The 21,839-nt window shown below is 43.4% G+C and overlaps 4 protein-coding genes and 1 pseudogene across 4 annotated transcripts; 2 read left to right on the forward strand and 3 right to left on the reverse strand.

Moving 5' to 3' along the window:
* Nucleotides 1-2,589: 2,589 nt before the first annotated feature.
* On the forward strand, nt 2,590-4,295 carry LOC115109931 (cytochrome c oxidase subunit 6A, mitochondrial). The gene is made up of 4 exons (XM_029635184.2): nt 2,590-2,698; nt 3,263-3,340; nt 3,736-3,878; nt 4,033-4,295. Exons 2-4 carry the CDS (start codon nt 3,265-3,267, stop codon nt 4,120-4,122), a joined length of 309 nt encoding a protein of 102 aa, XP_029491044.1. The 5' UTR covers nt 2,590-2,698; nt 3,263-3,264; the 3' UTR covers nt 4,123-4,295.
* A 475-nt stretch (nt 4,296-4,770) lies between these two features.
* On the reverse strand, nt 4,771-12,097 carry armc5 (armadillo repeat containing 5). Its single transcript, XM_065006708.1, has 10 exons — nt 11,780-12,097; nt 11,062-11,567; nt 10,900-10,930; nt 10,702-10,812; nt 8,334-9,228; nt 8,108-8,227; nt 7,834-7,933; nt 7,259-7,766; nt 7,023-7,155; nt 4,771-6,929 (listed from the first exon to the last, which is right to left on the reverse strand). The coding sequence occupies exons 2-10, from the start codon at nt 11,467-11,469 to the stop codon at nt 5,438-5,440; spliced, it is 3,798 nt and encodes a 1,265-aa protein (XP_064862780.1). The 5' UTR covers nt 11,470-11,567; nt 11,780-12,097; the 3' UTR covers nt 4,771-5,437.
* Nucleotides 12,098-12,352: 255 nt separating this feature from the next.
* LOC135563637 (uncharacterized) lies at nt 12,353-14,747 on the forward strand. Its single transcript, XM_065006709.1, has 2 exons — nt 12,353-12,593; nt 12,839-14,747. Exons 1-2 carry the CDS (start codon nt 12,485-12,487, stop codon nt 13,525-13,527), a joined length of 798 nt encoding a protein of 265 aa, XP_064862781.1. The 5' UTR covers nt 12,353-12,484; the 3' UTR covers nt 13,528-14,747.
* On the reverse strand, nt 13,576-14,508 carry LOC135563660 (uncharacterized; annotated as a pseudogene).
* A 2,930-nt stretch (nt 14,748-17,677) lies between the features above and the next one.
* On the reverse strand, nt 17,678-21,317 carry LOC135563638 (elongin-B). Its single transcript, XM_065006712.1, has 4 exons — nt 21,209-21,317; nt 19,637-19,771; nt 19,234-19,342; nt 17,678-18,991 (listed from the first exon to the last, which is right to left on the reverse strand). The coding sequence occupies exons 1-4, from the start codon at nt 21,209-21,211 to the stop codon at nt 18,879-18,881; spliced, it is 360 nt and encodes a 119-aa protein (XP_064862784.1). The 5' UTR covers nt 21,212-21,317; the 3' UTR covers nt 17,678-18,878.
* Nucleotides 21,318-21,839: the final 522 nt, after the last annotated feature.

A 21,839-nucleotide genomic window follows, 5' to 3' on the forward strand; every position in this document is an offset into this window, starting at 1 on the left:
TGGTTTTACTTAATTCTCCGTACTGGCCAATGATTATTACTCCGATTCTGATCCAACCATTAATTCGTACATTGTGCCCCTGGTCTGAGAGGATGGACATTCAATATGTAGCTAGATGTAGAAGGTTAATGTTAACTTGCTAACATGGTTCATGAAAGGAAGTTAGGCTAGCGAGCAAGCATTTTAGCCAGGTAACCTAAGACAACATCAATACATTTGTGTACTGTATGACAAAGTGATAGATGGTTTCGTCAACATGAAAGAGAGGAGGGTGGGTCAACATGTGTATTCCTCTTGCATGAACGAGCACCCACGCACACAGAATTCAGAAACATCAACAGCCACATCATATTTAGCTTATGTCGATTGGAGTAAATGTTTTTGGTATATTTTAGTTGTCACTGTATTAGACTAAGCATAGGTGATTTGATGATGTTGAAATGTTGAAATTGAAATGGTGCTGGAATAGTGTAGGCAGCTCCTGTTTCCTTTGCGACTTGCGGCAACTCTCCGTGGTTCTAAATCCATAGTTGTTTAGTGGGCCGAAAATGTCGGAAACAGTAACTTGCTTGATCATGCTGTAGGTCCTGTAACTGTTTGCTACATGCAATATGCTTTGTGGACTTCACTGGACAGTGGTTGCTTGTCGCTTTTGTGATGAAACAAAGCTGTAGTTGAATTTATTCTGCCACTGTGTCTTCTTATTGTCTCTGCCTTTAGGTCTATATATCAAGGCCACATGAACCAACAGGTTATAGAGCAAACAACGCAATTATTACACATAGGTTGTAATATGGCTTTTCTTACCCAACCACCGCTACTGTTCTGATATGATAATTATCTATAGTGAAGCAATACTACACTTCTAGATGTATTTGCTATCTCTTCTTTGAATGTCAATATTCAGTATTTAATTTCAAACCCAAATGTGCAGCATTAAACCCATGGTTCTGTCAGCTTCAATACGGTAAGCCTACACCACGGACACTATTATCTGACACACACACACACACACACACACACACACACACACACACACACACACACACACACACACACACACACACACACACACACACACACACACACACACACACACACACACACACACACACACACACACACACACACACACACACACACACACACACACACACACACACACACACACACACACACACACACACACACACACACACACACACACACACACACACACACACACACACACACACACACACGTCCAGCCCAACTATGAGAGAGATAGCTCAACATTAAGCAATACAAAGTTCAGGCTGCAGTCTGTAGGTATAGAACGCTCACTGTCTAGGAAGAGGTGTGGGTGCTGCACTGTGACTGCCACTGACTAACCGCAGATCAGGGCATACTGTTACCCTGTGACACACAGTGGGGGCTATTTCTGAACTTGTACAAGTTCCAGCTGGACCAGATTCAAGTCAGACTTCAGTAAATGAAAAGGACAGGTCAGCTGCACCATGATTAGCAGACACACCTATCAGTCATATTCACAACTTCCGATTGTACACGGCCCATTCTCTATGTAACTGAAGTATAGTTGATGAAAATACATTTATCTACAAATGCCAACCCTATGAAATTAGGCGTGCTGAATTGCTTGACACATTAGCCTTCTTGTGAACTCTTCAACAAAAACATAAAGGAAATACAGACCATCTATTTCAAAGCTTCATCAGGCGCTATTTTCCCACTTCAGACCCTTTCCCGCCATCTGATCAACATGTGATGTCGTTCATGGTAATCTATCAATCTCACGTGCATGTGGTCATGCGCAGAATTAAATTGAACAAAACTGGGACCTATGACTATTACAGGTGTAGGATCTTAATTGTAGCCGGTTTTAGTGTAAATGCCTAGCATATCAAGTTTTTATTTGGTCAAGTGCAAAAGTGCCTAGCATTTACACAGCAGGAAAATAATCCTGCAGCAACAGAAACTGTGAATTATTATGTGGATTATAATTAGCCTAATGTATATTTTCCGAAACGGAAAATCAAGTCTGAAATTTCAAAGTGCAAATTACAAAGTTCAGAAGTTTTACATTTCCAGCATTGCAGGAAAGTTCTCCTCAAACAGGGTGATCCTACTCCTGTACACCGTGCTGGCTTGATAGGTCTACCGCAGATTTTAATGCATTTTTCAGCACACACACACACACATCTCATGTGCAGTTAACAAAGAGACTAATTGTATTTATTTATTTAAGCTTTATTTAACCAGGAAGGGCTTATTGAGATTAAAATATCTTTTTCAAGAGCGTCCTGGCCAAGATAGGCAGCACCAAGTCATTACAAAAAAATTACAGACAGACAACATGAAAAAGTACAAGTAATCTAGTAAAAACCATTGAATTCACAAGAATATAAAACAGCAAATTAAAAACAAAATCCTTCATCAGTGATTTAAAAACACCAATCAAAAACAACAACACAACAGACAATGTCAACCACCCATCCCATTCCTTCTTCCTCTCGATCACAGATCTTCCGGCCTGCCTTTTGCACTTGACCAAATATAAACTTGATATTTCTTGGCAGACGGACAGGTTGCAACAGGGAGGAGTCTCACAGTTCTGTTCAGTCCAGGACAGGCTGAAGGACAAACAGACACAAAGGTGCAGAAAGAGAAAGGGACAAAAGACTGACCAACAAAATTAAAGGTGAGTTAAACTTTTTTGGATAAAGAACAGAAAGTTTTTACAGATTTTATGGTATTTGTTTAATTTTTGCTTCCCAAGTGTTTCCCATTTCAGATCACCAGTAATATCAACAGGCCTGTGGCTTCTGTCTGTTTTTAAACTTTACTTTTAGGTATTTAAAACCCAATATTTATAAAAATGTATTTGACTTAATTTGAAAATGACTAGGTTAGACATTTACTGTCAGTTAACATGTATTATGAGACATTTTAATGGGGTATCTTATCTATGAAGTTTTATTGAGAGCTTCAGCTTGACCTACTTACTGTATGTGAAGTTGCTGGGGTAGAGGAGCCACAATATAAACCTTTAACATGGATAACGTGTGGGCCTGGACCTGGATGATTTCATCTTGTCTATAGGGTGTAATGAATTACCTTTAAATATAATAGCACTTTTCTAAAAGGAATAAATCTACTCATCTGAACATAGCCTACTGCCTCTCTGTCTACACAAACATAGAAACTAATTCCCAGTTCTATCCTCTGTCCATTGGTTTAAGAGTTGTCTGTCTGTACTCCACAGGAATGGCGTCTCCTGCATCGATGGCGGCCCGCAGGGTATTATCTGCTGCATCACACGCAGGCCATGAGGGAGGATCAGGTGTGTGTAATGTACTTAACTCTTCTCATATTGTGTTATATTCTCTCTGCACCTTTTGTGTTCAGTTGGGCTTTTGGGTTTAACATTAACAGAGGTTTGTGGAAAGTTGGCAGTCTTCCTCTTACATTCATTAAATGTTTGTGCTCTGCTGTATTTAGGCCCGTCAGGTGACTTACAAATGTATCATATTGTAATTGAGGCGCTTCTGTCCTGCATGTCAGAGCCTGAGACAAGGAACCAAGGCTGAGTCACTGAAATCTGAACTGGATCATCAGTGTTTTGGAGCTGCTCTGTTACTTAGTTATGCTGGTGTTGTGATGTACCTAAGCCTTGATAACTCAGGGTCACACAGAACCGTTGAGTCTGATCTAGCGGAAATGGTTTGAACTCCACAGCTAGGACCTGGAAGGTCCTGTCGTTTGTGTTGGCTCTACCTGGTGTGGCCGTCTGCATCGCCAACGCCTACATGAAGATGCAACAGCACTCCCATGAACCCCCTGAGTTTGTGGCCTACTCACACCTTCGCATCCGCACCAAGGTGATACAGGAGGCACTCTGTTAACCAACAGACTATCTTCACTCACAGTTCATCATCTACATGTTAGGATTGGTAGTAGTAGTGGGATGTCTTTCTGAACATAGGTCTAGTTTTATCTAATCTATCCTGAATGATGAAAACAACTTTCTTTCAGAAATGGCCCTGGGGTGATGGCAACCACTCTCTCTTCCACAACCCTCATGAAAATGCTCTTCCTGAGGGCTATGAGGGCCCCCGCCACTAAGGAAACCTAACTCTATGCTGATCATCCACCTTCCCTGATTGCTACGTGCTGAATAGCTCTAATGAACCTGGTATTATGCTACTGACCAAGGGGCCAATTAGCAACACTACTGACTGTGGTGCTCCCAGTCAGATAGAAATAAAAAACATACTACTTTTACTGTATCACACACACACAGTGGCTTCTCATTTCTTTACCTCCAACTGTCTGATATTATGTGTAAGATGAATGGAACTAGTATGTAAACATACATATATTCCAGTTCTGAATGCCAAACATACATTGAGGACAAGACAGACCAACACAGACGTTGGCTGTGCGTAGTGGGTGTGGCCTTGCTTTTACCACAGAACATTGGCTGTGCGTAGTGGGTGTGGCCTTGCTCTTACCACAGAACATTGGCTGTGCGTAGTGGGTGTGGCCTTGCTCTTACCACAGAACATTGGCTGTGCGTAGTGGGTGTGGCCTTGCTTTTACCACAGAACATTGGCTGTCATTTTCTGTTCATTTCCCGACAATTCTCCATGTTGAATCCCCACTGTTCGTCTGAGCACCGAGCAGGTGACCTACTGCGCATAGTCAACATTCGTGTTGATCTGGCTTGTCCTTTAGATACAGTATTCCTTTTCAGACAGGACAAAAGAGAAAGACGTCTAAACAGATTTATTGAGGAGCGTGGATTCACATGAGGCGAGTGAAAGCTGATCTCTGTTATCGTCACCTTGCAGCTACTCCTAAAGTTCACTTTATTTACAGCATATACAACATGGCACCCAGTTCCACCCTGATTATTAGTCATCCAAGTCAATACAGGACATTTACAGGACAGCTGTGTATATTTCAAAATCAAACTGAAAATATAAAAAAAAGTTAACATTACATGCAACAAAAGTATTTAGCATATTACATTATGCTAATGTTTTCATTATAATACAACTTAATTTACAGTGTACCATGAGATCATTATTTTCCTCATGATTCACTGTCTGAGAACCCATCCCGTTAAATGGCAGCGTGACTCCTTTAAATATAAATGTACTATTCTGAAGAAAATCATTCAAACTTCAATTACTTTGTAAACACCAATATTGGAATATAAAAGGTTATTTGTTGTGAGACAAAGACAGATATTCACAAGGAAGGAAGGCTAATCATGTTGTGAAGACTCCTCACAATGACAAACGTAAACTTCAGTGTCATTGGAGAGACAATCACATGATCTCATACCATCCCTAATAATCTATTTGATCCGGTTTCTCCTCTCCTCACTTCCATCTCCACCCAACACCCCTCTTTCCTCCTAGCCCTCCCCCTCTCAGCTCAGGGCCATGGTGGCCAGACTCACTAGGTCACGTTTCAGAGTCTCTGTACAGTCTGCCTCTCTGGCCAGTCTGCGCAGGCAGTCTGCAGCCAGGGAAGAAGGGCGGGGCTGGGAGAAGCCCTGAGAGCCCAGCAGTAGGGACAGGCAGGCCCTGCCCAGTCCAGGATAGCTGTACCGTTGGGAAAACCAATACACCTGTGGTAGGAGGGTCCATCTACCAGGACCAACTTTAGAGTCCTGTACAGAATCCGCAACCTTCTGTGTGTTTGAAACACTCCGCAGTTTAGAACGTCTTTTGCAGCACTTTGAGGCAGAACTTGATTTCAGCGGATTGACACAAGTCTCCAGTCCTGAGGTTGTCTTTGGTGCACTATTGCCCTTCTGGCCTGGTCCAGGGGCAGAGTGCCGTCTACCCTCTGTCTGCTGACAGGGTCGGAGTCCAGAGCCATGTAGTGACTCAGCCTGGCCTGCTGTCACTGTGGGGGCCAAGGAGTCTGTCTGGGCCTCAGAACCACTCAACTCTAGTCCAGATGTGCGGTTTGCCAGGCTCTCGTCAGCAGACTCTCCCTCTGATCCATATTGGTCCATGTTAGATGGAGGCTTTTTGCCAACATCTGCAATTCGACCAGCATTCTTGGCAGAGCAGGACAGCAAAGACACACACAGATCCTCCACCTCCCTCTGCAACTCTGTCACCAAAAACCTACAGGCCCCCATCATCGTCTCAGCTAGGGGGGTCTTCTGGAAGCTCTGTGCCTCTGGTGAGGGTTCTTCTGCCCCGTCTCTCCAGACACCCAGCCCCTCAGAGGCCAAGGATCCCAAAATCTGACACTCTCCTCTGCCTTCTCTCTCCGTCTCATCCCCCTGTTCCTCTGCAGTCTCTCCGTCCTTGTTCAGGCGACAGCCATGCAGATAGTGCAGTACAGGTAGCAGCATGCCTTGGCTCACATCCCTGATGGGGATGGCCTCCCCAGTTTTCCCTTGGGCCTCTCCAAAGCTCCCCCTCAACAGGGCCCTGAAGTACTCGGACCCCACCACCTCGGTTCCCTCGGCCCCAGCCACTACTTCCCTATTGGCTGACACCTGGCTCCCATCGTCCAGCAGGAAGAGGAGGTCAAAGGTTGAGTCATTGTAAGCACAGATATTGACCAGACGAGGTTTTTTTAAGGGAGGGGGTGAAGCTTTACCGGTTTGTGAGACTGACAGGGGTTTGATAGGACTGAGTACCCTGCACCTTCTTTTAGCCAGTACTGTTTTGGGGCAACCCATCAGACTAGAGAGGCATCCAATCAGCAGGGAGAAATATAGAGAGTGGAGCTGGGGGGCGGAGACATGTTGCGGTGAGTTGAGACAATCTGAGAGGAGTCGTCGGCATTCACTGGTGTGATGGTCTTCCTCTTCCTCGTCCTCATTACATCCAAGGGGCTCCAGAGCCAAGAGTAGACCACCGTTGTCTAGAAGAAGTTTCTTCAAGAGAACCTTGTTACTGTTAGGGAACACAAGTTGATGTCAGATTACAGTTGGTATACATTTCATAACATTCCACCAGTGCCATTTCACACAAGACAATTTGACTTACCCATTTACTAGTGGTAGAGACAGAGCACAGTTCAGCTTGTCTGACTCTGAGCCTGACAGAATCACATGGCTCAGGACTCCAGAACCAAATCCAGACTCACACTGAACACGTAGATTACTAAGCAGAGCAAGACCTAAACACAAATGCACAAGAAATTATACCCCAAAATGTACAGCAGTACTATTACATAAAACTAAAAACCAAACTTTATGACCAAGTACATCAATTAAACTTACCAAGCTGTTTCACTTTGGCCTTGACCCTATCAGTCTGCCTCTCTCCAGCTCCCCAACTCTCAGGGTCACTCCCTCTCTGGACCAGGTGATGGCGGATCAGAGCCACTGAGCCAGTCCTGACCAGAGCCTGCAGACAGTTGGGGTTGCAGCTCAGCCGGCACAGCATGCGGAAGCACCTGCCGCTGGGGTCCTGATGCTGGCTGAGGTAGAACAGTAGGCCAGAGATGATGCCCGAGTTGACCAGAGCAGCGCTGGGGTCCGTGGCATGAGAGAAGCGTGAGAGCAGCAGCAGGATGGGAGACTCTGGGGCCCAAGGCTCAGGGTGGTAGGGGTGGTGGTAGGCCTGGGGTCGGGACACTGTGGGAGGGGTGTCGAGGGGCACCACACTGGAGCGGGTGGTCGAGAGGACACGTGGCCTTTTCCGTGGAGGGGAGGAGAACTTGGATGGGGAGACGGAAGTGAGGGGTGGGATAGTTGAGGAATGGAGAGCAGAGGTAGAGGAGCCAGGCTGGGCTTGGGTGGTGGAGGTAGAGGAGCCGGGCTGGGCTTGGGGGGTGGAGGTAGAGGAGCCGGGCTGGGCTTGGGGGTGGAGATAGAGGAGCCGGGCTGGGCTTGGGGGTGGAGGTAGAGGAGCCGGGCTGGGCTTGGGGGGTGGAGGTAGAGGAGGGCAGAGGGACACAGGGAGACAGATCAGCGGTTTTTGAGGGAGATGACATGTGGACCTGAGCTGGAGAACTCATTGAGGTAGAGGGGGTGGATTGACTCAGAGATTTGGGTGCGGATAAGGGAGTGGAGGAAGGTAGTGAGCGGGTAGGAGATAAGCATTTTAAAGGGGAATGACAGTCAGTGGAAGAGGTTTGGGGAGAAGAAGAGGGGATATGAAGACTCCCCCAATCTCCCTCCGTGCCTCCAGGAGATTCAAGAAGATCCCCCTCAGAGGAGATCAATCCTTCAGACACCAACCAGGACCTGGAGGAGCAGCAATAGGACAGGTCAGATAACCATTTTTACAAAACTCAAATAAATCACAGGTGCACAAACTCAGAGGGGGGCAAAGGTGAGTCTGTTCACTCACCTCAGGCTAAGAAAGCTGGATGACCCAAGGACATGCTCCTTCCCCATCTCCTCTTTCCTGTTCCCCTCTGGGGGAGGGAAGTCAAATGAGTCGAAACATGACGTAGACAGCAGCTCTGAAGCGAACATGGTAGAGGTGAGGCTCACATCCATCTTCCCAGCAGATGGCTCCTCACCTTTAGCCAGCTCCACTAACCGAGCAACTAGCAGGGGGACTATTCCCAATTCTTGTAACTGTTCCAGGGCATCTTCGTCATAGACAAAGTCAACACAGGCCAGAATGACCAACCGGTCGAGGGGGTGGCTCCGATGGACACCAAGGAAGCCAATTAACACCTCCAGACCGCCGCTCTCCTTCACTTTGGCCCGGTTCACTGCCTCTTTGCAGCATAAGCAGAGAGCCTTGAGGAACACTCCAGACTTCAGGCCGTCCTTCTTGACCTCCTCCGTAAACTTCTGGATTACCCCCAGGGAACCCACCAGAGGACGTAAGCAGCCTTGAGTGCACATGTTGGCCAGGGTTTTCAACGCAAGCTCCTCAAAAGGTTTAGCGGCCTCTCCCGAAGCCATGACACCTAGCTGAGCTAGAACCCCAGATCGGGACACCTCTCTAGCACACTCTACACCACAGCCCCTGGTGAGCTCATGGAGGGTCCGGAGTGATGCTCTCCTCAGCCCCAGAGGGTACTCTGGAGCAATGAGCGGGGCGAGAGCAGTCAGAGTACCCTGGGTGAGCAGTAAAAGGCGGTTTGGGGGGGTGTCTGCAAGGTAGAGGAGGGCACGGGCAGCCGACTGAGCACACTCTAGTTTAGAGGAAGGGGCTTCCAGTGGGTCATCAGAGGGAGGGGATGGGGCAGATGCAAGAGAGACGCAGAGGAGCAGGAGTGGAACACCACCTGTGTCGAAAACAGAAAAGCAATTATTTTTCAGGGACAAAATCTAATGTTCAACTTATACAGTACCAGTCAAAGGTTTGGACACACCTACTCATTCAAGGGTTTTTCTTTATTTTTACTATTTTCGACATTGTAGAATAATAGTAAAGACATCAAAACTATGAAAGAACACATATGGAATCATGTAGTAACCATAAAAGTGTTAAACAAATCAAAATATATTTTATACTTGAGATTCTTCAAAATAGCCACCCTTTGCCAAGTGTGTGCAAAGCTGTCAAGGCATTCTCTCAACCAGCTTCATGAGGTAGTCACCTGGAAGGCATTTCAATTAACAGATGTGAGTTGTTAAAGTTTATTTGTGGAATTTCTTTCCTTCTTAATGCGTTTGAGCCAATCAGTTGTGTTGTGACAAAGTAGTGGTGTATGCAGAAGATACCCCTATTTGGTTAAAAAAAAACAAGTCCATATTATGGCAAGAACAGCTCAAATAAGCAAAGAGAAATGACAGTCTTTAAGAGAACTTTAAGACATGAAGGTCAGTCAATCCGGATAATTTCAAGAACTTTAAACGTTTCTTCAAGTGCAGTCGCAAAAACCATCAAGCGCTATGATGAAACTGGCTCTCATGAGGACCACCACAGGAAAGGAAGATCCAGAGTTACCTCTGCTGCAGAGAATACGTTCATTAAGAATCACCAGCCTCAGAAATCGCAGCCCAAATAAATGCTTCAGAGTACAAGTAAGACATCTCAACATCAACTGTTCAGAGGAGACTGCATGAAATCATGCCTTCATGGTCGAATTGCTGCAAAGAAACCACTACTAAAGGACACCACTAAGATGAGACTTGGGCAAAGAAACACGAGCAATGGACATTAGGCCGGTGGAAATCTGTCCTTTGGCCTGATGTCCAAATGTGAAATTTTTGGTTCCAACCGCCATGTCTTTGTGAGACACAAAGTAGGTGAACAGATGATCTCCGCATGTGTTGTTCCCACTGTGAAGCATGGAGGAGGATGGTGTGGGGGTGCTTTGCTGGTGACACGGTCAGTGATTTATTTAGAATTCAAGGCACACTTAACCAGAATAGCTACCACAGCATTCTGCAGCAATACACCATCCCATCTGGTTTGTGCTTAGTGGGACTATCATTTGTTTATCAACAGGACAGGTGAAGCTGGTTGAGAGAATGCAAAGAGTGTGCAAAACTGTCATTAAGGCAGCTACTTTGAAGAAGAAAAAATACAAAATATATTTTGATTTGTTTAACACAAATGGTTACTCCGTGATGTGTTATTTCATAGTTTTGATGTCTTCCCTCTTATTCTACAATGTAGATAATAGTACAAATAAAGAGAAACCGTTTCAGAACTTTTGACTGGTACTGTACTACAAAACAAAAATACCATCAGAAAGTGATGTACAAACAAACAGACAGCCAAAATCATTACAACTTTTTTTTAAACTTACCGGCAGAGTGGATAAGTGTGGAACTCTCTGGGTCCATGGCCAAGTTCCCCAAGGCCCGGGCTGCTCTGTTCTGGATCGTCTCCATGGCTACATTCTTCTTCAAAATACCCACTAAGAAAGGAAGAGCAAACTTACATTTCTGAAATTCTCACCATCATGTGAAATGAATGATTTAAACTTATTGTGATAGTCACTTGCCCACAATAGATATTCCATCAAGCTTCCTAACCTTTAGAGGGGAGAAAAACATTAAATATCATAATGTAAGCCACAACTGTCCAACTTTTCAGACTAAACATTCATATTCAATCAATGTAAATGTGTAGCAGCCCTGATTTGTCCTACACCCTTCTGTCTCACCTCAACTCGTGTCTGTCTCTCAGTGCAGCAGTTAGCCAGGATGCTGAGAGCCAGGTCCAGAGTCTTCCTGGAACACTCAGGGTGCTTTAGCAGGTCCAGGAGAGTGCGCAGTCCACCCTGGCCTCGGAATCGAGCTATCCCACTGCTTCCTCCTTTAATGTGCTGTGTGCGGATGGCCACCAGTGCTCGCCACTGCCCAGCTTTGACCCTCTTGTCCAGCTGTCTGTGTCCACTGGTGTCCGGCCCTGCAGTGCCTGGCTTGTGGTCCTCGGCTGCTGCTCTCCCAGGTTTAGAGAGCTGTGACAGGCACCAGGTCAGAGAGGTCTCTGGGGAGGCTGAGGACACTTCTCTGGGGTTGCCTGCCCATGTCCCATGTTTCTGGATCCCTGGCACTGGCTTTGACGCCATGATGCCACTAATTGTCTCCAACCCACCTGCTCTTCTGCTTATCCTCACTAACAAGTCACTTCAGACAGAAAGTGATGACATGGATGATGACAGGGGGACTGAGGGGCAGAAATGTGGATCATTATTTTTGTGCATTTTACTTTTAAATTTTCTTAGGCTACATCATAAAGTTATACAGTATTAAACATGGTTAACAAATGATCTCCTCTAGTGTATTTTCATCTTAATCCATTTCCAAAGTTTGTCAAAAATTTCTGGAAATGAACAAAAAAATACTACAAATACCGGCATGACAAGTGGAAGAAATTACCCTTTGACCTAACTTCTCAGCAATGTTGCTGGGAGTTGAAGTTTGTCAACCTCTCGTCCACTCCCTAAAAAAACAGGCCTCTGTATGCGAGAAGGCCCAACAAACAATCACGGTGCGTTATTGTGCGAACACAAGTGCTATAATCTATGTTTTTAAGTCCCATCTCAAGAATAATAAAGTATTTGCAATGACTAATTATTCCCACCGACATAATTAATTCAATCAAACGAAGAATAATCGTTTTAGCTAGCCGCTAACGCCATCTTTTAGCTGGACGATAAACAGGAGGCGCCACGAAAAGGGGGGAGGGATGGGTGAAGGGGTGGGTCGTTCTTTAATCATGGGCCTTGTAGTCTCAGCTGTTTTACAACTATCAGAATTAAGTAATATTTCTCTATGAAAAAAATAATATTTCCCAAAACATTTATAAATGACTCCTCGTTTCAAGCCATATCTATAGCAACTGGTGATGGTTGTTAAGTAAGCAAAATACATATTGTTTCGTTAGAACTGTAAAAACTACATTTTCCAAATTGCTCTACGATGCAATTGCTCCGCTCACTGGGAGGTGCTGGAAACAAGTATGGGGTTGTTGTTATATTCATCGTTTTAGTTGATGCGGGGGGAAAAATAATCCCATGCCATAGCAGAGTTGTTAAATTATTGGTTTGAATTGCTTGTCATATCCTACTTCAAACAAATGTCATGTCACTGAGTAACACAATGGATGTTATTGAGACGGTTGTAACAGAGAGTATTGAAGGAGATGAAACTCCAACGGCGTCCAGCTTGGATCCAGATAAATCGAAAGCAGGTCAGTGCAACTTGTCAGCAGATTGCATTCATCGTTATTTGCGAGGAGCTCGATGAGTTTGTGGTTTATCACTGATATTTATCAGAATAAATTGAATTGGCTCTCAAAGTTTCTCAATAGGGCAAGTTTCTGTAAACACACGGGCTACGAAGAAAACACATGACAAATTAATAAACAACATTTAACAAATGTATTTGTATCATATTGTTTTTATATATACACATTTATTAACTTCCCTTCTCCAGAGTTTGTATGGACTTTACAAGCCACATGGCAACTTGTCCAAACCCGCCTCGAAATGGACCAGGATTTTGACCAGCCAGTGTGCAAGAAAAAGAAACTGTGGGAGACAGTGGCTGAGAGAGTGACTGCCAAGCTAAGAGCAGCTGGGAGCACAGATGTCACAGTCAAAGCCTATGAGTGTGATCTGAAGTGGCGTAACATGTTGGCCACATACAGGAAAAATGCTGAGAGGTCCAAGAGACTGGGGGCCCAGAGTGTCCACTGGGAGTTCTTCAAGGCCATGCATGTGGTCCTGGGGAAGAGTCGAGAGGAGATCGAGGCACAGCGCAGGTCCAAACTCAATGGGACCAAGCTGGGCAAGGCTATTGCCAGCAAGCGGTTTACCCCCATCCTTCCGACACCCTCCCTGACAGCTGCCCCCTTTGCTTCCAGGCCCCCCCAGGATGTTCTGCAGCTGTACATGGAGCTGCAGGAGAGGAAGATGAACATGTGGGCCCAGCAGAAGGCCCTGGAGGAGAGGAAGATAGAGGCCATCAATAATCTAGCCCGTGCAATCTCCAGTTTGTCTCACAGTCAAAACAACAGTTTCAGCTGCCAGAGTAGCAGTACAGCACACCCGAGCAAAGGAGTTCTCATGGAACTAAAAACTTTTGGATTTTGTGTGATATATAGAAGCTTGTGCATAGAATGAAAGACTGCATCATGCAAATGTTTCTTAAGCATTCAACCATTCAGCTACTTTGTGTTGTCATTGTATATGTTTTTATTATGCTATAATAACACCATTTGACAAAGGAGTTCACTGCAGGAATTCCCTGTAATACCTGTGAATGAGAAGGAGGCTACACGGGGCATATTGTACATAGATCTGCCATAGGATACAAATAATCCTACATATGTATAAAATACAAGATATTGCTGTGATACTCTTCCTTTTTAACAGAATTTATATTGTATATTTTATCTCAATACAAACACAAAAATTATAAATCACTTTATGTACTTTCAGAATCCAACTCTTTGTACAGCAAATCTGCGATGGCTTCCCTTCTCCTCACACCCTCCTCATCACACTCCCCCTCTCCCTCCTGTGTCCCTGCCTCCCTCTCAACCTGTCCGTTGACCACTTTCCCCATGTCCAGAAATACATTGTGGAGTATGCAAGCAGTATGGACAACTCCCCATGTCCAAATACCTGAGCCTTTCAAATCTGGCTTTCAGGTCAGCCACAGCCTGGTCCAGGAGGTAAAAATGGGCTTCCAGGGACCTAATTGTAAAGATTTCCCCTGAGGCTACGACCCACTACGTACGGGGTCAATATCTGGGCAGAGGCTGGATATCCAACTCGAGCCACTAGGCAGGTCCCTGGGGGCATCATCTCAGGGAGCTGTTTGAGTTTGTCCCTCAGAACACTGGCTCTATCCAGGTCTGATCCCTTGCTGATTCTGCAGTGTATCAACCTGCCTGTATGGTTACACACCAGCTCCAGGTTCAGCCAGGAGTCGGGATGGGCCTCCTTCATCCTCTTTACCTCTGGCATCATGCTCTCCACATCCTGTTTGCCAATGGGCAGGCGGATGGGGATGCGGGTGTGCCCCAAGACTCCCAGGACTCTGGGGACGCCCTTCTCTTCCAAGCCCTTTGCTTTCCCCAGCAGGCTGGAGAGGGGGGTTCAACAGCCTCAATGCCTGGAGGAGAGAAGGACCAGAAACAAACATGGGTGATGGAATAAATAGTGTGTCAATTGTTTGAAGGTGAACATTTCAGGATATTGTAATTCAGTGATATTCTACGTTGGTGGGGGGACTGCAGTGAGGTCGCCCCCCCAAAAAAATTGTATAGGACAATATACAAACGTTTTTGTGAAAGATAATTGGAAAACATTTGAATAAATGTATTGATGCCTTTTCATTTTGAAATTAATGCAATTAATTTGAGGTTATTTGTTGATGTAAAAATCAAAATTGACTGATTTTAAGGTTGTGTCATCTGATTTGGGGTGGCAAGAAATGATTGGGGGGGAAATGGGGTCCCCAGAAATACTGCCGGATAAAATGGGGTCCCTGCTGAAAACGTTTGTATAACACTTTGAATTGATCCACACTGAACAGCAGTCTACCTACCAGTCGGCCATCTAATTTGTTGGTCCTCAAGTGTGTTCACACGCTCACAAAAGGAAAAGAAGATCCTATGAATGTTTCCTTTTTCCAGGTGGAAACTGGTAGACACAGAGCGATAGCTGAGGCGCTTGGAGAGGAGGGTGAGGGACAGGGATAAGCGGGCACGTCCTGCCATACGGCTCTGATTGTATCTTGAGTTTGAATTCTGGAGGAGATCTGTAATGTACTGAGAGATGAAAAGAAACATAAATCAGATCTGTGCACAGCAAATGGTGTCATCTCAAATCTGCATTAGTGTGGGGAAGGAAAAATAGATCAAGCCACAACAATGAAGAAAAGTAGGCCTACTGAAGGCTACCTGAACTGCAGCGTTTTCCTCAGCATCAGTTAACTGTTGAGATTCAGACTCCTCTTCTACATGAGAAAGTGTTGTAAGTTCTGTTGTTGACCGAATTTGGTTTTTCTGTTGAGGTTCTTCCACCAGCTGAGACAGTTGTAGGTAGATTGGTCCAGGCTGGTCCTGAACCTTTGCTAGGAGGTTAGCTTCAAGAATTTCTTCCACTGTTCGGTCCAATCGTTGCTCCAGTTCGTCTTGAGAAAGAGGCTCCCATTCACGCTGCATCATTTCGAGCACAGCTCGACCAGCCGATTCAACATAATTATTATCCATGCGTGTGCATGGTGCTGAGCGCAGTGGAAAATGTTTGATCGAGGACCACCGAAACGTTATCCTGAATACCGCATTTAATATTTTATTTGTTTTGCTGATACACTCTTTTAAATAGTTTATGGATAATGCCATGATTGTTCAGAACTTGGTCTGCCAACACACTAAATTACAGGCTAGCTAGCGATCTAAAATGTATAATACAGGGTCATTTATTATCACAGATACTGGTAACTAAACTAGCTAATTTAGTAAAGTGGCTATTATTGCGTTATATCGAACTAGCTTGCTAATCCACTATGTACACCTCGGTAATTGTGTAGATTGCTTAAATTAGATACCTGACACCTGAGATGCAAATACATTAGATAGCTGAATATTTGTTCTGTAGCTAGCTAGCTCTCATCCATCCTGCTAAAAACAAAAATAGAATCTTCTTCTTTAAAGTTTTATGGCAGACTACACCTATTGGTGTATTGCCGCCATCTACTGTACGGTGTCGTATTTGATATTATTGCAGTACGAACTATTGCGGTGGTGTAAAAGTACTCAATTGTCATACTTAAGTAAAAGTAAAGATATCTTAATAGAAAATGACTAAAAGTGAAAGTCACCCAGTAAAATAGTACAAAAGTATTTGGTTAATATACTTAAATATCAAAAGTAAATGGAATTGCTAAAATGTACTTAAGTATCATAAGTAAGTATAAGTATAAATTCAAGTAAAAAATATCTTAATAGAAAATGACTAAAAGTGAAACTTCCTTATATTAAGAAAACCAGATGGCACCATTTTTATTGGCAGATAGCCAGGGGCACACTCCAACACACAACGAACGAATCATTTGTGTTTAGTGAGTCCGCCAGATCAGAGGCAGTAGGAATGACCAAGTATGTTCCCTTGATAATAAGTGTGTGAATTGGACCATTTTATTTTTTTCTTGTATTTTTGGTGTCAGGGAGAATGTAGTAAAAAGTACATTATTTTTGATTTAGGAATGTAGCAAAGTAAAAGTTTCCAAAAATATAAATAGTAAAGCACAGATATCCCCCCAAAAACTACCTAAGTAGCACTTTCAACTATTTTTTACTTAAGTACTTGACACCAGTGGGTACGAAGAAAAATGCTATAGGTGCATGCTGCCACCTACTGTTTTGGCTGTATCAGCCCAAATAATTAAAATAAACTAAAGTCAATTAACTTCTTTATTCGGATTCAACTGCCAATGCCCATGCCTACAGGCGCTGGAAAATATATTCTGCTGTAGCTAGCATAATACAGTAAAAAAGTACATCGCCCTCTTTTGGCGGTAGTATAATACACTATCATAAAATCCTGAACATTTCCTAATTTTACTGCTGAACATATTTTATTTCACCATATGAATGAGAGTGAATGGCACAAAAGCATTTCACAGAATAGTGTGCATTAACGAATGCAATAACAATATACCACACAGGGGCTGACAAATGCATTGTTTGTATGTCAACAAAAGGACTTTGTGGTTGTCCTGTTTTTGAAAGAGCATGTTGGCGAACTATTTCCATCATATCTTAGTAAGAGAATGATAACCACAGATTGTTGACTCCGAGACAGTAATTTGTACCTTTGTTTATCACGAAAGATGAGTGGACCAACGAAACGATCGAGGACCACCGAAAATATGCTAAATACCGTATTTACTGATGTTTAGTTAATTCATTTAAATATAGTTGATGCAAAAGGACATGCTTGTTCAGCCAACACACTAAATTACAGGCTAGGTAGCCATTAAACATTTTACCAAGGTAATTTATTAACAAATATTAAGGTAACTAATAGGCTATTATTGTGTTATAGCTAACTTGCTAATCCACTTCATCCTCAATTGTGTAAATTAATAAAGTTTACCTACCTGACCCTTTTTCTAAATGAGCTAGCTACATTTTTGACTGGCTCTCATCCAGCCTGCTACAAACACATTCTCCTGTTGTAGCTAGTTTAATAGATTAAGCAAGTGCAAGAGCTTACCTCTTTCTGGCTGTAGTATAACACTACCATACAATCTTGGCAATTTCAAATTTCACTGAACTGATTTTATTTCACCATATGAATGACAAATACCAAGTAAAGTGAATGGCACAAAATCTTTCACAGAGTCCATTAGCAATATACCACACAGGAGGTGACAAAGAAAATGTTTTTTTTTTATGTCAACTCAAGACAATTACAGGTGTTGCTTGTTTCATAAAGTCCTGTTTTAAAAGAGCTTGTTGGTGGACCATATCCATCATATCTTAAAAAAAGGGCATGACAACGACCCTAGTCAGGTTGTTGAATCTAATTGAGACAGTTTCCACCCATTTCAATTCAACACCAGTAATTTGTACCTTCATGCTTGTTTATCACAAAAGATTAGTGATTCCTGTCTCTTTCCCCTGAAGGTTTCCATTTACACTTCAGCCCAAAAAAAAGAGAGAGAGAGGGGGGTCAAATTGGTACAGTTTTGTATAGAGAATCAAGGGGGGGAAATTACACAGGAACTCCAGTGCAAAGGTTCAAAGGTAAAGAAACAAGCAAACAAAAACCAGATAGTGGGAAAGATTAATACCTTTACACTGAAATAAAAACTGACAATTGTAAATCTTCACACCATTCTGTGTGTGTGTGTCCATCCGTGTGTGCAAGTACATGTGTTCTGCTATACATTTTATGTCATGGCATCAACATGTTTGTGTGTTTTTCTGATCCATTCATGCGTATGTTATCTAGATAAGCTAATAACAAACTCACAAACCCTTTGTTGCTCCACATACTAACACCCCAAGGAGTAATTAAAAAACGCTAAATTGTAATATTAATATTGAATAAAGAAAAAAAGCAATCAGCAAGAGGGCATTCTAAAAATGTAATAGCCATTCCCTTCTCAAATCCCCACCAAGCCAAAACAGGCTACACCCTCCCCAAAAGCCCAGTATTAATTAAATTAGGAGGTACTTTTCATTTTTTCCCAACCCCCTTACTGACAGTGGCCTGACAAATTAGAAATGTTTGTTGAGGGATCTTGTGAGTGAATCTAAACATGCGTGAGCCTAGTTCAGGAATAACATGAAAATACTCCCCTCTGTGTGAGAGGGAATTCATGTTCTTCCTGCAAAGTTAAAGATCTCACCGGTACACTCGCATGTTACCCTAAAGCAGTCTGTAAAGCCAGCCTACCTAATCCAAAGCACCACTTCCCAGATCCCCCCCCCCCCTCCCCCTCCCTGCTTCATTCACTGCACAGCCTGCTCATTGGCTGTGCTGCCAGAGTCCTGAGGCTTCATGACATCAGGAAGCTCTGGGGGGCTGGAGAAGGGCTCAACCCTCAGCTGCTCAAATGCATCATCTGAAAGAGAGAGAGAGATTTGTTTGATAAGGAGAGAGTGAAGAGTATCAAAGGGAAACAGAGGAAGCAAGAGGCATTATTAGAGGGATAAACTTAGGGGTGCAAGGAAGTTGTAATTTGTTTCTGTTAAACTATCAAACAGCTATTCTGACAGACATCTTGCAGCTCAACATCAGAATAAAACAGAGTGAATGTTTTGAAACACGGGGCAGATACTACGTAACATAAAAATTAATACTCACCACCGAGACGGAAAGCTAATCCAACAGTCCCTGGGGCCTGAGGTCTGGCTGTCTGATTTGTGAAGCCACAGTCTCCAAGAGTCTTACTATCCTCCAGCAACATGTCATCCTGATACAAGAGAGATGTCAGAGCAGAGGGTAGATATGTAACACCACCATCAAGTTAACCATTTAATCAACATACACACGCACCACAAATGAGGGCAGGAGAGAGAAAAAGAGAACAGACTTTGGGGGATTGTTTGGGTTTAATAAAATCAACTTCCTCTTAGACTTGGGGGAGTTCCTACATCAAATATTTATATATATATATACACAAATGGAATAAATGACTCATTGGCCTGGCCATATCTTACACCCCACTTTGTAATTGTCCTCCACAAGGGGTATGCACTGTATATACCTTGTACAGCCTCTGTTCCTCCGGTGCCCTCTTTAGGATACCCTCCACTATGCGCTTCAGCTCGTAGACCGTAGTGGACTCTTTGGCATCAGTGAAGATGGTCGTCTTGTGACGCCGGATCATCAGAAACACATCCTAAGACAACAGCAAGTTAGGGAGTTAAGACATAATAAAAATACATTTCCCAAACGTTTAGTACCAGGGACCACTATGCCGTTGCTCTCTGTTTGCTTGCTAACTAACAGACCAGTGAACAATAAGAAACACTGGAATAGGACTGTGAAACATGCTGCTGCCTTTGACATTTCATTAATTGTCTAGTAGTCAATGGCCTATGATTTGTATATGTGGAAGCCTTTCTTGAACCAATGTAACTGTTTGATGTTAAACCATCTCAGTAGAGGGGAAAACTGAGCAAACAGCAGCCAAATCTGCCACATAGGCTTCAGCCGAGTGACAGCCCCATATGTGCTCGTTCATCATTAGAAGTGCTAGAGAGCCATCTTTCTAATTAAAGGCCTCAAGCCTGGGCCGGACCCAATAATGTCGACAACATGTAAGGTTGGAGGATAGTGGGTAAAGTACAGTTAAATTATGGGCTTCAATATTTGGGAGAAACAGGGTTTCATCATTTAAGGTTGGGGATCATGCAAAGTAAATTGGTATAGACCGCACCACCAACTGTAAATCCCAGTTCCACCCATGTTGAAAAGACTAGGCTTAACTTGAAGAGGAAAATGCTACATTTCTTGACTGACAAAATGACGGTTGACTATGAGCACATTTGACCTAAACTTGCCACCAGTTACTTAATAGCTAGTTGATTAACATTGGCAGGTTAACATTGTCTTCCACAGCTAGTAGCTAGCTAACTGTTAGCTAGCTACATAACGATGCTGGATACAAAATGTCCAAATGACTAGTTACCAAGCTGGCAAATGTATAACGTTAGCTTGCTAACTAATTAAATAGCTAATGGAATGTTTGTGTAGCTAACTAGTCAGCAAAAATAGCTAGGTAATATTGCATTACTTGTTCAGTTAGCTAACAGTAGTAGATGCCAGACAACGTTAGCTAGCTAGCCCATTCACTCAATGCTTCACTGACGTGTGGTAATATACGCTTGACACCAAACGAATAGCAAGCCATCTGGGCAGTAGCTAACGTTACCTAGCTAGCTAACGTAACCTAATTTCTATGGACATGGAAAGTATGTTCGAGTGTCACCAAGGCTAGATAACTAGCTAAATGAGACAGATCTAGGATACGTTAGCAAGTTTCCTTTCTTTTTAACAAGTCAGGCAGTGAACGTTTAGCTATAATTAGCTCGTCTAGTTAGACTAAAACAAAACGCTGATTGCAGTTAAACAGCTACTGTTGACTTGCTAGTTACCGTTAGCTTAATATGCTGCGAAACAAAAGGAGTCCATATCAAGCGTTTCCCACCATATGTCTTAATGGAGGGAATTAACGGTTTCTACATGTCAACATTTACTTCACCATAGTAGCAAAATGCCATAAGAATGTCAAGTCACAGTTTTAAAATAGATTATTTATCTCTTCCTCACTCACCATTTCTCTCGGTCGGTTGCGCCTCCGCTATCCCACGCTGCACTGCGAGAATCACAAAACGCTCTCATACAACAGTGGTGTATAACACCAGAGATACTTTTTATGAGCTAGGAAACTCCATTGAAATCGTATTAACGACCATTGTGTACGTTGCCCATGCTACGTCAATGGACAGCGCGGTGCCTTCTGGGCGATTCTTGGACAAGTAGAGCTCTCCTTCAATGACTGAATGGGAGTCAATTGGCCGCTAACTAAAAACTCAACATTAGCTTGCATTTTGTCAACAAGAAGTACAACATTACAAACATTTCCGATATGTGCGATAATTCACTTGCTATCTGTAATGTATACCTTTGGAATCGTGACATCGCGTTCTTTGGAGAGAAAAAAATGCACGTTTCTCTACTCATACCCTGATTTTGGGAAGGGATTTCGTGACGATTATTTTAGCAACAACGTGACGAAATAAGACAACGTCAACGCGATTGGTCAACAGTCTGCTGGTTGGGTCGTTATACGTGCCTCATTCATTGCACAATAGGATTCCTATCTCCTTTCTCTAATATCTCTGATCATACCCATACCACAGGGTATTCAGAGAACTAGTAAATGGCGTATTTTTGTAGGCATT

The sequence above is a fragment of the Oncorhynchus nerka genome, linkage group LG21 (assembly GCF_034236695.1).
Source record: "Oncorhynchus nerka isolate Pitt River linkage group LG21, Oner_Uvic_2.0, whole genome shotgun sequence".
In the NCBI taxonomy this organism is placed as follows: domain Eukaryota; kingdom Metazoa; phylum Chordata; class Actinopteri; order Salmoniformes; family Salmonidae; genus Oncorhynchus; species Oncorhynchus nerka.